Source organism: Mytilus galloprovincialis, chromosome 7 (assembly GCF_965363235.1).
Source record: "Mytilus galloprovincialis chromosome 7, xbMytGall1.hap1.1, whole genome shotgun sequence".
NCBI classification, from domain to species: Eukaryota; Metazoa; Mollusca; class Bivalvia; order Mytilida; family Mytilidae; genus Mytilus; species Mytilus galloprovincialis.
In genome coordinates, this window is record NC_134844.1 from 24,026,600 (window position 1) to 24,041,083 (window position 14,484).

General features: G+C 33.0%; 1 protein-coding gene across 11 annotated transcripts in view; it reads left to right on the plus strand.

Annotated features, from left to right (window-relative positions):
- LOC143082598 (serine/threonine-protein kinase BRSK2-like) overlaps positions 1-10,623 on the plus strand; it is a 67,090-nt gene extending 56,467 nt beyond the window's left edge. For all 11 annotated transcript variants that reach the window (XM_076258346.1, XM_076258349.1, XM_076258352.1 and 8 more), the window contains 5 exons: positions 1,578-1,620; positions 1,976-2,099; positions 2,989-3,166; positions 3,536-3,711; positions 4,723-10,623. In XM_076258346.1, coding sequence (XP_076114461.1) covers positions 1,578-1,620; positions 1,976-2,099; positions 2,989-3,166; positions 3,536-3,711; positions 4,723-4,842 — 641 coding nt within the window. In that variant the 3' untranslated portion in view covers positions 4,843-10,623. The remainder of the gene's footprint in view (positions 1-1,577; positions 1,621-1,975; positions 2,100-2,988; positions 3,167-3,535; positions 3,712-4,722) is intronic.
- The last annotated feature ends 3,861 nt before the right edge of the window (positions 10,624-14,484 follow it).

Sequence of the window (14,484 nt, forward strand, 5' to 3'; positions counted from 1 at the left end):
ATGTCATGGTTAAAACCTATGTTATTTGGTACTAGCTATACTGCTTGCTCAGTTTTCTTGAAAGTAGGATCACCTAATCACAGACATCTGTTTAACTCAGTTTTTGAAGGTTGTTCATAGTAATTTGCCATACTAGAGACAAGCTATTGAACTTTGTATGTTAGGAACGTCCCTATACTAGTTTCATTTATTGGATAATATTGGTTTTGAGCCTGAGGTCAATGTGTCACAGAATAGAAGTTGCTTCATAATAAAAGTTCCAAAAGGAAAAAATATTCTGGATATTATTTCCACAGGAATAAATATTACAGTATATGTTCTTACAAAATAAATGGTATAGAATCAGATTGTTAGGCTGAACAAATATACGTTGACAAATGAAAACAATTTATTCCTAATGTTCCTGAATACTAACAGTGAGTATACTTACATACAACAGTCTACTAAATATTTCGTATATATATTGTTTATTTGATGAAACTTAAAAAGGAGTGGTAATTACTTAACTTATACTATGACCAAATTAAAATTTATGAGAATGGATTGGTTTTGATTTGACAGCAAAAATGTGTTTTCTATTGGAGGTATGAGTTTGTATAATACTATTTTCTATGGGATATAGGGATACCTTTGATCTTATTTTGTAAGGATGGTAGGGGTAAACTATAAACCACGATTTATTTTTGCAACTTTCGCGAGTAGAAAAATCACGCAAATATCAATTTTTGTGAAAAAAATTTGCAAAATTAAAATGCCGCAAAGTGGGCTAGAAAGGGTTTGAATAAAGTATCCGGGAATATAAGTTGGTTAACAGTATGTGATCCTATTTTCTATGAAAGTTAGGTGTACCTATGATCCCATTTTGTATGAGTATGGTATTCAAGTATTAAGTCATTTTGTATGGGGTGTTGGGATATCTATGATCCTATTTTCTATGGGATGTAGTTGTATCAATGATCCCATTTTGTAAAAGTTGGGTACTTGGGGTAACTATAATCTGATTTCATATATATTGAAGTAAGTATTAACTCATTTTTGTTTGGGACAAAGGCGTATCTTTGATAACAATTTGTAAGGGAGGTAAGAGTAATTGAGGTAGGGTTATATATGATTCCCACTTTTTGGATAATTTTAATAATAATGCTTGTTTTTCTATTTAACATTAGTTTCTAAACTAACTTATGCATGCTTTCATTAAGAATTTGGTACATTTAGAATATATTTAGTCCAGATCATTTGTAAATAACCAAAATGGTACATTTTCACAATTTTCCTGAATTTTGGTTAGGAGAGATTATTTCTCTATTATTGAGATGTCGTCAAGAAGCAGATTTCAGTCATAATTTGGAATTGAAAACAACTAACAATAACAGTATGTGCAGCTGTTGTTGAAAGCAAAAATTTATAAGACATAAAGTGGCAAAAACTAGATTTATGTGTAGAATTTATTTTACCGCCAAGTGAGAAGCATCTTATTTCTTCCTCATCAATAATATAAAATCGAAATGATTGTTGATAAATAGAAGTGATTGACTGTAAATCATGGTATTTTAATGACTGTTGTTTATGAATTACAGTGCCTACAGATGATGTGTCCTTGACACCGGAGTCATCACCGGAGTAAGTTGCTATTTAATCTTTACAGAACCAAACTTTAACTTAGTTCTATGAGTCATGTCACATGAACCATTTTGAAAATGTGCATAGTTTCTGAATTTGATAGACCATGCAACTTTTTTTAATTTGACTTGTGCCCAAAAAAGTGAGAAAAAAATCTAAACTATTGATGTCGTACAACAAGCTGGACTCCAAAATATTTACATTCTTCATTTTTTCACTATAAGTCACCTTAAAAACAGATGAATACAATCACAAACTATTATCATTGTAAAAGTTTAGCTGTTACATTTTGGCATTAGGTTGTCCTCTGGACAATCCTGTGTGGATCAGTAATTAACATGAATTTGTATTGTAGAATGACAAAGAAATCTTGGTTTGGTGCTTTGATGGGATCAGACAGAGAAGAATTCCATTTTCTAACAGGGCAAGATAAAACAATAAGTCAAGTCAAAGCTGACCTCATTCATGCATTCCTATCTGTAAGTTACAACACAGACTAAGATTAAGCTAATAGTCATGTGAAAATTTACCTTAGGGCTGTTCCATTAAAATGTACAGGGGGTCTCATTGGGGGGTTCCGATCCGGGATCCCTCTTACTGTTTTGTCAGATTCCCGTATCCCGCTTACACAATGTATGTAAGCAATTCTCATTTTTTCGTTATTTCCCGGGTCTCGCTAAACCTCATTTCCTGTTTTCACGACACAATAATTTGATTTTCACATGTCATGCTTACAAAAAATCGGCAATCCCGCGTCACGCTTAGACCCCAATGAGGCCCACTGTACATGGTACCTATGGAAGGCACTTTAAAAATGGGGTTATTACCAAAAAAGGCAGATTAATATTAAGATCACTTACATTTCCAATATGCAAAATCTTAAATGACACCAACCCACAGTTGAAATTAAGAAGTGCCTTCCTTGTGTCCCATGTATGTTTTTATGGAACAACTCTTATCACAAACTCCTGTAGGAAAGTTTAAACAGAGAATAGGACAAAACTTAAAATTATGTGTAGAGAAAAACATGAAGCCGGAAACAGTTAATACAGCAAAGTCCATGTATAAACAAAAAGAATATTCATATTCTCATTTTATGCATAAGTTGAGGGAGAAATGTTTTATTATTTATCTACAATTACTTTTAAAAAAAAATTAACAGATATATATATATATACAGCATATACTTTCTGTGGACACATCATAAAAATTTAGAAAACAACTGTCAATTTTATAGGGAACTAGGGTTGATGAAGGTAATTTTAGAAAAGACAGACATATCAAACAGGAATTATTTGTTATCAATAGTAAGGTTTTTGATGACCACTGAGGATCTTGTAAATTTATGATTTGATTGTTATCTTTCAGACTTCTGATTTAAGTCACAGTGTTGTGTCCACCTCAACTTTCAGAGCAGAGTATCGTAGAACAAGTAATACATCTATGTTTTCTCGTAGTGTACGGTTCCAAGTGGACATAACTCCAGCTCATACAACAGGGGTTACTACGGGAACCATGTATTGTTTGACCTTTTCACTTATATCAGGTAGGTTTAATTTTTTGTTTGAATATTTTTTGGAGCTTTTAAAGATTGAATTAGATGATTAATTCTGTTATTCCTGCGCTTTTAGAATAGGTTCTTACTCTCTTAATAATTTGATTAATTGTCACATTTGGTATACTGCAGTTTTGTTTGGGATTTTTCCTTAATCATTAGAGAAATAGATTTTGAAATTTTTATAATTTTCCTGAATTTTTGTTAATATTTTGTAAAATTTTAATTTCAAAATTGAACTATCTAGTGTGTAAATATTGTAACAAGAGCAGTATTGTTGTAGAATCTATTTACCAATAATGAAAGCCAAATTGAAAACTACTTTCTTATCTTTTCTTTTCTAACATTTATTCATTCCAGGACCATCTCGTAGATTTAGAAGAGTTTGTGAACATTTACAAAATTTAATGTTAGGTCCAAGAGGGGATGCTTTAAACCAGAGAAAAGTCAGTACGGATAGTACATCGTCTTATTCATCAGAAACAGGACTTTCTCCAACACACAGCTGTTCAGCTAGGGATAATGGCGATGAAGAGGTAATAATTAAGAAATAATTCATGGAAGCCATATATTGTTGGAAATTCACACATGGCCTGGGCCGTGATATTCGAATTTTATTCTGAGCGTTTGCCATTTTTAATTTACATGTTTTTCTCGTAAGCTTCTATTAAATCCAAAGTTGACATTTTGTAACTAAGGAGCCGCCATGTTGACTTGCTGAAACGAGTAAATATGCGAATAATGCAATAGAACAGAAAATAAAACAAAACCAAAATCAGTTTTAATACAATATCATACGAATTCCGATGGTTCACGTAACAGAAAACTTTCAACTTTAGCGGTTTCATTTGTATGACGTCATGTTTTGAAATGACTTAAATGCGCTAAAAAGATTAATAGACTTTCGCGGAATTTTATTTTAATTTTTATTTTGTTGATTTCTCCGAGCTCTTGTGCATTACTTCTTTTTATTATGCATACGAATAAGGAAAAAAGTTATTTTGTGTTTTTTTAATTGCCCTTTTTAAAACAATAAAATCGGCAAAATAGGTTCCAATACATGTAGATTTATGTGGGAAGTATATTGTAACAGCCATTACTATGTATATCTCTGAGTCTGCGCTAAGTATATTTTATCTAGAATTTTATCACAGTGTTGTTTAAAAAGCTAAAGAAGCACGTCATATTAGAATTACTTATATATAGATAAATATGAAGTTCAATAGAAATAGTTTTTTTGGGGGAAATCTGTGCTTATGACCTGAAAAGAATTTTGTTGTTGTCTAATACATATTATATTCCTGTTCCCTAAGGACAGCTATCCATTTATTCAGCTATTACATTCCTTTTACAAAATAAACAATAGTATGAACAATTGAAAGACAAAAAAATGACCAGAACTATCTGAACCAAATGAAAAAGGTTACATGTATTAAGTTTCAGCTTTATGCATGGAGAAGAGTTTTCTTCTATTAAAGTGTTTAAAATGCTCAAAATTTCTTAAAAATGTTGCTTTAGTTCATCTATATTTGTATTTTATTTTACAGGTATTTGAGAAGTTACGAGTTTGTAAAACTCCCACACCAGTCCGAAGAGAAGTACCCCGTGTGATAACTAATGGGAAAAAAGTATTAGTCGATCATCATTATCGTAAAGATAAAGTATGACGAAGAATATGCATATATGTGTTGAAGCCAAAATGATGGAGTACATGGTTGTGTGTAAGACAGGGATCATTGCATTATCATATTCATCCATATTGTGAACTGGACCAATCATATACTTGGTTTATTTATCTTTACACACTGATAGTCTTCAGTGAAAAATCATTTAAATTCAAATACACATAGCATGTTTAAGCTCATAAGCTCATTTTTACAGACTTATCATCTAAAAGTTCTGAATTAAGAAGTGATATTTTTTCTCTCGTATAACAAATGTCACAGAAGATGACATATGCATGCTTTTATACTGCAATCAGCTATTTTACTATACAGATAAAGCTATACGTATAAACGTTAGCTTAATACGTCAATGACCTCAACTAACCTATAAGCCTCGCCTTCTTACCGGAACTACTATATTTCATCAACAACGTCACGTCACAACCATGACAACGTGTAGTAACAATGGTCAAACTTTTATGAATTTAAACTTGTTATGTCTTCAAATTGGTAATTTATATACCATGTTTATTAAATGTTATTAATTAAGTTCATTTTTCCTTTCTAATTCCTTACAATGTCAATGTCCTGCCGCCTGGACTACGGTCATAGGGAAATACCCCAAAAATGGTACCCCAAGACGGAAATTCCAAACACTTTTTTTAATAATATTTGTTACATATTTTTTTTAATTTTTTTATTTTTTATCGATTTCAGTATAAAAACAATATACGTATAGTGTCTAAATATAGTGAGAACCTTGTATCTATTGATATACAATTTAAGATGAAAAGAGCTGAATGTAAAAAGAAAACCATTATACTGCAGCAAGCACCATTATTGCTGTCTTTATTAACCAGATATAGACATATAAACTTTTTTTCTAAATCTTAAACCACTAAACTAATTACTTCTTTGAACAGGCATTGCTGTAAAATGAGAGTGAAGTAATAAAGAAATATGTTGCTTTTTTCTGATATATGAAATTTTCTAACTTAATGTAATGTAATTTAAACTGTTGAAATTTAGAGATATCTTTTTTTGGTTCCATTTAATTGTTAACTTTACTTGCAGGAATTTAAAGAATTCACTATGATTAAATAATCATATATTTTTGTTTCTGCAGAGCAGAAGAATTTATTATTTTTTACAATTGGTGAGATTTGCTCTTGAGTGAAACTTACTATCACATTACTTTTCCACCAGGTTGTGTTAAATATTGCTGTTAAAACCGTTGCAGGTTTGTTCGTATTTTTTAGCTGACTATTTTGTTGGTCATAACTTAAATACAAATTTCCATTAGTATCTATTTTGACTACACCTCTGTAATGTCCTCTTTATGTTATATGGGTAACCATGAGTTGTGATATATAAGACTGCATTTTTGTTTACTAATTTACATTGTAACATAAAAATCATGACTTGTTGATGACTGTAAGATAGAGAGAAAAAATAATATTTGTAAAACCTTAATTACATAAAACCAGTGATAATCAAATAAAACAGACCAAAGTAGGTCAATAAAGATCATTTTGTAAATTTCATTTATCATTTATCATTTAATAAAATGACACCATTTAATATATTGAAAATCACACTGATCATAGTTTATGAATTATGATATTGCGGTATTTGATTTCTTTCACTTGAATAAGTGAGCACTGATCAAGCTATGTTTTGAATTGTTCTATTTCCAAAAGTGTGATTGTTTAATTATTATAATTTATTGATGGAATTAATAGGTTATGATTGGTGTGATTGAATACAAAACCTTCAAATATAAACCATTGGTATCTTAAATAATATTTTCTGGGGTGTTCTCTCTGTTTTAAAATAATATTGTTAAGACATACATAATTAAAAGTATTATTAAGTGTCGATTTTTGTACGAACCAGACGTTTTAGAGGAATTTTAAAACATGGCCTTACCAGAGTATTTTGAAATTACCCTCATTCTGAGTTAGAAATGGTAGGTCTTTCATATCTGTGTGTCATGTAATTCAAGAAGAAATATTTAGATAAATTTTGGTTAAATAATAGCAAATTTCAGAGTTAATTCCACTGAATTGGCTTTACGCAAAAAGTTTATTATACACAAATTTACATCTTCGCATAATATATTTTGTAGCAAAGTATCTTTTAGTGTAAAGCTGTTGCTCATTTCTAAATGTAGATGACAGGATCTCAAAATGAGGTCATTTCTAAATATAAATGACAGGATCTCAAAATGAGGTCATTTTGGCAGTTTTTGCTGTTTTGCACTTTTAAAATCCTGATTTGAGTGGATCAATAAAAACATCAAGAAAAAGAACCAATAACTTTCTTTTAGGACATTCATATAACATGTATTAACAATATCCTTAGGGGTAAATGTATGATTTAAAAGAATTTAATGTAATCGTATGTCAAACATTTCAGAATTATATACAGATTTTTGTACACCATATATGACATTGTATAAGAATGTATTTCTTAGGTCTTTCATTAATATAACAAGACTCAGAACACCTGATCATTACTTATATTATACACTTATGATATAGAATAGAGCTACTGCACGAGTATTGGTGAATAATGTCCTGACTTTGAAGTAGATTTTATATTACCTGAGTTTGCAAGTGCAATATATATTCTTTAGGGGCAAGCCTCAGCCCGCCTCTTGATGGCGGATTTTTTTGCTGCGTTGAAGATTGGTGGCCTTCAGCTGTTTTCTGCTCTTTGGTCGTGTTGTTGTCTCTTTGACACATTCCTCATTTCCATTCTCAATTTTATCTACTAGAGATGATATTATACCTTACATATATAATAAACAATTCTATAAGTAATACCTTAGGTCACATGGAATTATTCAGTAAATTTTCAATAAAATACAAGGAAAGAAGAAGAACCCTAAAACTTTACACCAAGCAATGAATAACTTTTTGAGCATTTGTATTTGTATCTCCTATCAAATGATGTCATAGATGTATGTAAACAAAAAAAAGCAATGGTCAGGTAAGTAGTCCATCGAGCGACGAGGAAAAAAGCTTGGATATTACCAGTTATCTTGGTTTAATCAGGTGTCTACAAAATTTTACACGGGTGTGGAAAATTCAGAACCCCTGATTACGTTAAGATAACGGAATTATTTCTTATGAACAATTCCTTTTCTCATTTTTAAACCGGGATGTTAACCCTTTCCTCCATGGAACTTTTTTTTTCACATACTTGATTCGCATAAGATTTTTTCAATAAAAAAAATCATCAGGTTTAAAGTATTAATGCATTGGGAAAACGAATATTTTGTCAATGAAATTCATGTCAGATATTCTCATGAATATCCTTTTCATATTGGATACTATTTTTTTTTTTAAGTCTGATGCAGACATTTTGAAGTCAAAGAGTTTCAACTGAGGTTCTACACAGGCGTCAAAAGGCGTCATTATGGAGTAAAGGGGGTGGTGTCAAAAAGCGTCATTATGGAGGAAAGGGTTAAATTGAAAAATGCTAATGAAGGATTTACAGTGTAACATTTTTCAACATCATTTTGCTGCACATTGTCAATACATTTTTATACGACCGCAAAAATTTTAATTTTTCGTCGTATATTGCTATCACGTTGGCGTCGTCGTCCTGCGTCGTCTTGCGTCTTGTGTCATCGTCGTCGTCGTCCGAATACTTTTAGTTTTCGCACTCTAACTTTAGTAAAAGTGAATAGAAATCTATGAAATTTTAACACAAGGTTTATGACCACAAAAGGGATTGATTTTGGGAGTTTTGGTTCCAACAGTTTAGGAGTTAGGGGCCAAAAAAGGGCCCAAATAAGCATTATTCTTGGTTTTCGTACAATAACTTTAGTATAAGTAAATAGAAATCAATGAAATTGAAACACAAGGTTTATGAACACAAAAGGAAGGTTGGGATTGATTTTGGGAGTTTTGGTCCCAACAGTTTAGGAATTAGGGGCCAAAAAGGGTCCCAAATAAGCATTATTCTTGGTTTTCGCACCATAACTTTAGTATAAGTAAATAGAAATCTATGAAATTTAAACACAAGGTTTATGACCATAAAAGGAAGGTTGGGTTTGATTTTGGGAGGTTTGGTCCCAACAGTTTAGGAATAAGGGGCCCAAAGGGTCCAAAATTGAACTTTGTTTGATTTCATCAAAAATTGAATAATTGGGGTTCTTTGATATGCCGAATCTAACTATGTATGTAGATTCTTAATTTTTGGTCCCGTTTTCAAATTGGTCTACATTAAGGTCCAAAGGGTCCAAAATTAAACTTAGTTTGATTTTAACAAAAATTGAATCCTTGGGGTTCATTGATATGCTGAATCTAAAAATGTACTTAGATTTTTGATTATTGGCCCAGTTTTCAAGTTGGTCCAAATCGGGGTCCAAAATTAAACTTTGTTTGATTTCATCAAAAATTGAATAATTGGGGTTCTTTGATATGCCAAATCTAACTGTGTATGTAGATTCTTAATTTTTGGTCCCGTTTTCAAATTGGTCTACATTAAAGTCCAAAGGGTCCAAAATTAAACTAAGTTTGATTTTAACAAAAATTGAATTCTTGGGCTTTTTTGAAATGCTGAATCTAAACATATACTTAGATTTTTGATTATGGGCCCAGTTTTCAAGTTGGTTCAAATCAGGATCCAAAATTATTATATTAAGTATTCAGCAATAGCAAGAAATCTTCAATTGCACAGTATTGTGCAATAGCAAGAAATTTTCAATTGCACAGTATTGTGCAATAGCAAGAAATCTTCAATTGCACAGTATTGTGCAATAGCAAATATTTTCAATTGCACAGTATTGCACAATAGCAAGAAATATCTAATTGCACAATATTGTGCAATAGCAAGAAATTTTCAATTGGAGTTATCTTTCTTTGTCCAGAATAGTAGTTGAATCAACTTAAATCATTGTTTTATACAATATACAATGTATATTCACTTTTACTACCAACTGATAAATTAAAACAATCTTTACCATTCAGTGATAACAAGCACTTTATTTTACATTTTAATATTTTATGATGAATTTAAATGAGTAGTTATTGTTGCAAACTCCATTAGGAATTTGAATTGAGATCAGTTTTGGAAAAAGGGAAAGGGGGATGTGAAAAAAAATGGGGGAGGGGGTGGGTTAAATTTTTCTCATTTCAGATTTCATAAATAAAAAGAAAATTTCTTCAAACATTTTTTTGAGAGGATTAATATTCAACAGCATAGTGAATTGCTCAAAGGCAAAAAAAATATTTTAAGTTCATTAGACCACATTCATTCTGTGTCAGAAACCTATGCTGTGTCAACTATTTAATCACAATCCAAATTTAGAGTTGAATCCAGCTTAAATGTTGTGTCCATACTTGCCCCAACTGTTCAGGGTTCAACATATGCGGTCGTATATAGCTGCACCCTGCAGAGCATCTGGTTTATTATTTTTGTAATTTTTTTTGTGTTCATTTTTGGTTGACAATTTTGAATATTTACCTTTACTGGCCACAATTGTATGATACTCACCAATATTCATGCAATAATCCTAAAGCTTGCACAACTGTTAAAAACATATTAGTGCATAGTTTTAATGTATACTTCTTCAACAATATTTTAGAGTTGTCAGTACCAAGGGAAATAATATTTTATGTGATTTGTTGATATTTTACATTCATTAACCATCTTGTAGAAATGGACAGGTGTTTTGAGTGTTGTAATATTACATTAAACTTTGATAGCTGAGTCATTGTATGCATTAATGATGTAGTGATAAATACATAAATAAAAACATTGTCTAAACAAGTGATTTTATTTGTTATTTTTCTATCTATTAATAGACATTGAAATCTTAATGAACAATCAGTGTTCAAATGTGTTTTATATAGATAAGACTGTTGGTTTTCCCATTTGAATGGTTTTACACTTGTCATTTTGGGGCCTTTTATAGCTTACTGTTCATTGTGAGCCAAGGCTCTGTGTTGAAGATCGTTCTTTGACCTATAATGGTTAACATTTTATAAAATTGTGATTTGGATGGAGAGTTGTCTCTTTGGCACTCATACCACATCTTCTTAATATATCTAGGACTGCAAGATTTTATAAAAAAATTATTTCCCCTTCTTGATATGTTATGAATAATATATAAGAGAAAACATTTTTTGACTAAGTGAACCATGACAATGAGGTTAAGGTCAGGTGAGCTATGTCATATGGCATGTTCAACTTGCAGTCATTTTATGAATCTAATATGTACATGATTAAGCTGATGTATTTTGTACATCCAGTGGGAAAGACTACATGCATATGCATTCACGTAAAATGGGTTCTGCTGTGTACTAAACTAGCATGCTGAGTATTTAACATACTAGTATTACTAGTTCATAAGATTACAGTCCACAGGAAAACCCCTTTACCTTACCACAACACATATTTATTACTATGGGTAGACCAGCCTGCTTTTACACCTAAATGGTGTGTGTTTAATGGAGACAGAAATGTCTATTTTCAAGACTTTGATTTGATGCAAATGGGTTCAGTGTCACATGGACATCACTTTATAAACCTAGTAATGAATCTATTTGGTTTATTACTCATAACTGGAACTAGAGGCTCTCAAGAGCCTGTATCGCTCACCTGATTCTACTTGGGTTTTTGAAATCATATAAAAAAATATGAAATTTGGCTAAAAGTAACAACACTTGGCCATAATAAGGAAAGTACATTCATGCTATGTTTGATTTCATTCAATTCAGCGGTTCACTAAAAGAAGACATTTGTATGTATTTCCCATAGGGTCCTATGTTAAACTAAGTCCTCCACTGGTGGCCATCTTGGATGATGGATCCGCTACAAAGTAACAACACTTGGTCAGCATCTCATAAGGAACATTTATGCTATGTTTGGTTTCATTCCATTAAGTGGTTCTCTATAAAAAGAAACTTGTATGTATTTCCCATAGGGTCCTATGTTAAACTAAGTCCCCCACTGGCGGCCATCTTGGATGTTGGAATGGCGACAAAGTAACAACACTTGGTCAGTATCTTATTAGGAACATTCATGCTATGTTTGGTTTCATTCCATTCAGTGGTTCACTAAAAGAAGACATTTGTATGTTTTTCCCATAGGGTCCTATGTTAAACTAAGTCCCCCGCTGGTGGCCATCTTGGATGATGGATCGGCTACAAAGTAACAACACTTGGTCAGCACCTCATAAGGAACATTCATGCTATGATTTGTTTTATTCCATTCAGTGGTTCTCTAAAAGAAGTCATTTGTATGCATTTCTGTTAAACTAAGTCCCCCTGCTGGCGGCTATCTTGGATGTTGGATCAGCTACAAAGTAACAACACTTGGTCAGCATCTCATAAGGAACATTCATGTCATGTTTGGTTTCATTCCATTCAGTGGTTCTGTAAAAGAAGACATTTGTATATATTTCCCATAGGGTCCTATGTTAAACTAAGTCCCCCGCTGGCGGCCATCTTGGATGATGGATCGGCTACAAAGTAACAACACTTGGTCAGCACCTCATAAGGAACATTCATGCCATGTTTGGTTTCATTCCATTCAGTGGTTCTCTAAAAGAAGTCATTTGTATGCATTTCCCTTAAGGTCCTATGTTAAACTAAGTCCCCCGCTGGCGGCCATCTTGGACAATGGATCAGCTACAAAATAACAACACTTGGTCAGCACCTCATAAGGAACATTCGTGCAATGTTTGGTTTCATTCCATTCAGAGGTTCTCTAAAAGAAGTCATTTGTATGCATTTCCCATAGGGTCCTATGTTAAACTAAGTCCCTGGCTGGCGGCCATCTTGGATGATGGATCGGCTACAAAGTAACAACTCTTGGTCAGCACCTCATAAGGAACATTCATGCCATGTTTGGTTTCATTCCATTCAGTGGTTCTCTAAAAGAAGTCACTTGTATGCATTGCCCATAGGGTCCTATGTTAAACTAAGTCCCCAGCTGGCGGCCATCTTGGATGATGGATCAGCTACAAAATAACAACACTTGGTCAGAACCTCATAAGGAACATTCCTGCAATGTTTGGTTTCATTCCATTCAGTGGTTCTCTAAAAGAAGTCATTTGTATGCATTTCCCATAGGGTCCTATGTTAAACTAAGTCCCTGGCTGGCGGCCATCTTGGATGATGGATCGGCTACAAAGTAACAACTCTTGGTCAGCACCTCATAAGGAACATTCATGCCATGTTTGGTTTCATTCCATTCAGTGGTTCTCTAAAAGAAGTCACTTGTATGCATTGCCCATAGGGTCCTATGTTAAACTAAGTCCCCAGCTGGCGGCCATCTTAGATGATGGATCGGCTACAAAGTAACAACACTTGGTCAGCACCTCATAAGGAACATTCATGCCATGTTTGGTTTCATTCCATTCAGTGGTTCTCTAAAAGAAGTCATTTGTATGCATTTCCCATAGGGTCCTATGTTAAACTAAGTCCCCCGCTGGCGGCCATCTTGGATGATGGATCGGCTACAAAGTAACAACACTTGGTCAGCACCTCATAAGGAACATTCATGCCATGTTTGGTTTCATTCTATTCAGTGGTTCTATAAAAGAAGTCATTTGTATGCATTTCCTATAGGGTCCTATGTTAAACTAAGTCCCACGCTGGCGGCCATCTTGGATGATGGATCGGCTACAAAGTAACAACACTTGGTCAGCACCTCATAAGGAACATTCATGTCATGTTTGGTTTCATTCCATTCAGTGGTTCTCTAAAAGAAGTCATTTGTATGCATTTCCCATAGGGTCCTATGTTAAACTAAGTCCCCCGCTGGCGGCCATCTTGGATGATGGATCGGCTACAAAGTAACAACACTTGGTCAGCACCTCATAAGGAACATTCATGCCATGTTTGGTTTCATTCTATTCAGTGGTTCTATAAAAGAAGTCATTTGTATGCATTTCCCATAGGGTCCTATGTTAAACCAAGTCCCCCGCTGGCGGCCATCTTGGATGATGGATCGGCTACAAAGTAACAACACTTGGTCAGCACCTCATAAGGAACATTCATGTCATGTTTGGTTTTATTCCATTCAGTAGTTCTCTAGAAGAAGTTCAAAATGTAAAAAGTTAACGACGACGACGATGGACGACGGACGACGGACGCCAAGTGATGAGAAAAGCTCACTTGGCCCTTCGGGCCAGGTGAGCTAAAAAATCAGGACATAAAAAAATGCTTTATGTGGGATAAAAGAATGCACCTAAATTACCACAATAAAATACTTACCAGAAGAAGAAAAAAACATGTACAAAGACAAAATACTACTGTAGTTTTCCTTGGTGGTCATTGAACCATTAATAGGACAACCAACAATACCATGGATTCATTTATTTTTGTGGATATCAATTTTCATGGATTGATGAAAAATTTTAATTCATGGTTATGCCAATCTCTGCATACAAAGCCATAGAAAATTTGTAACTTATTGGACATTTGAATTTGTGGTTAACCTGTACCAGAGGTAAATTGGCATCCTACAAATAATAATGAATCCACATTATGCCAATGGAATCCCAAGATTGTAAGGGGTCTGTTATCAGTATGCCAGATATGGATTATCAAATCTTTGCCACTCTAATACATGCAGATTTATACAGAGCTAGTGGCCAATATGCATCCCTATATATGTCTTGCA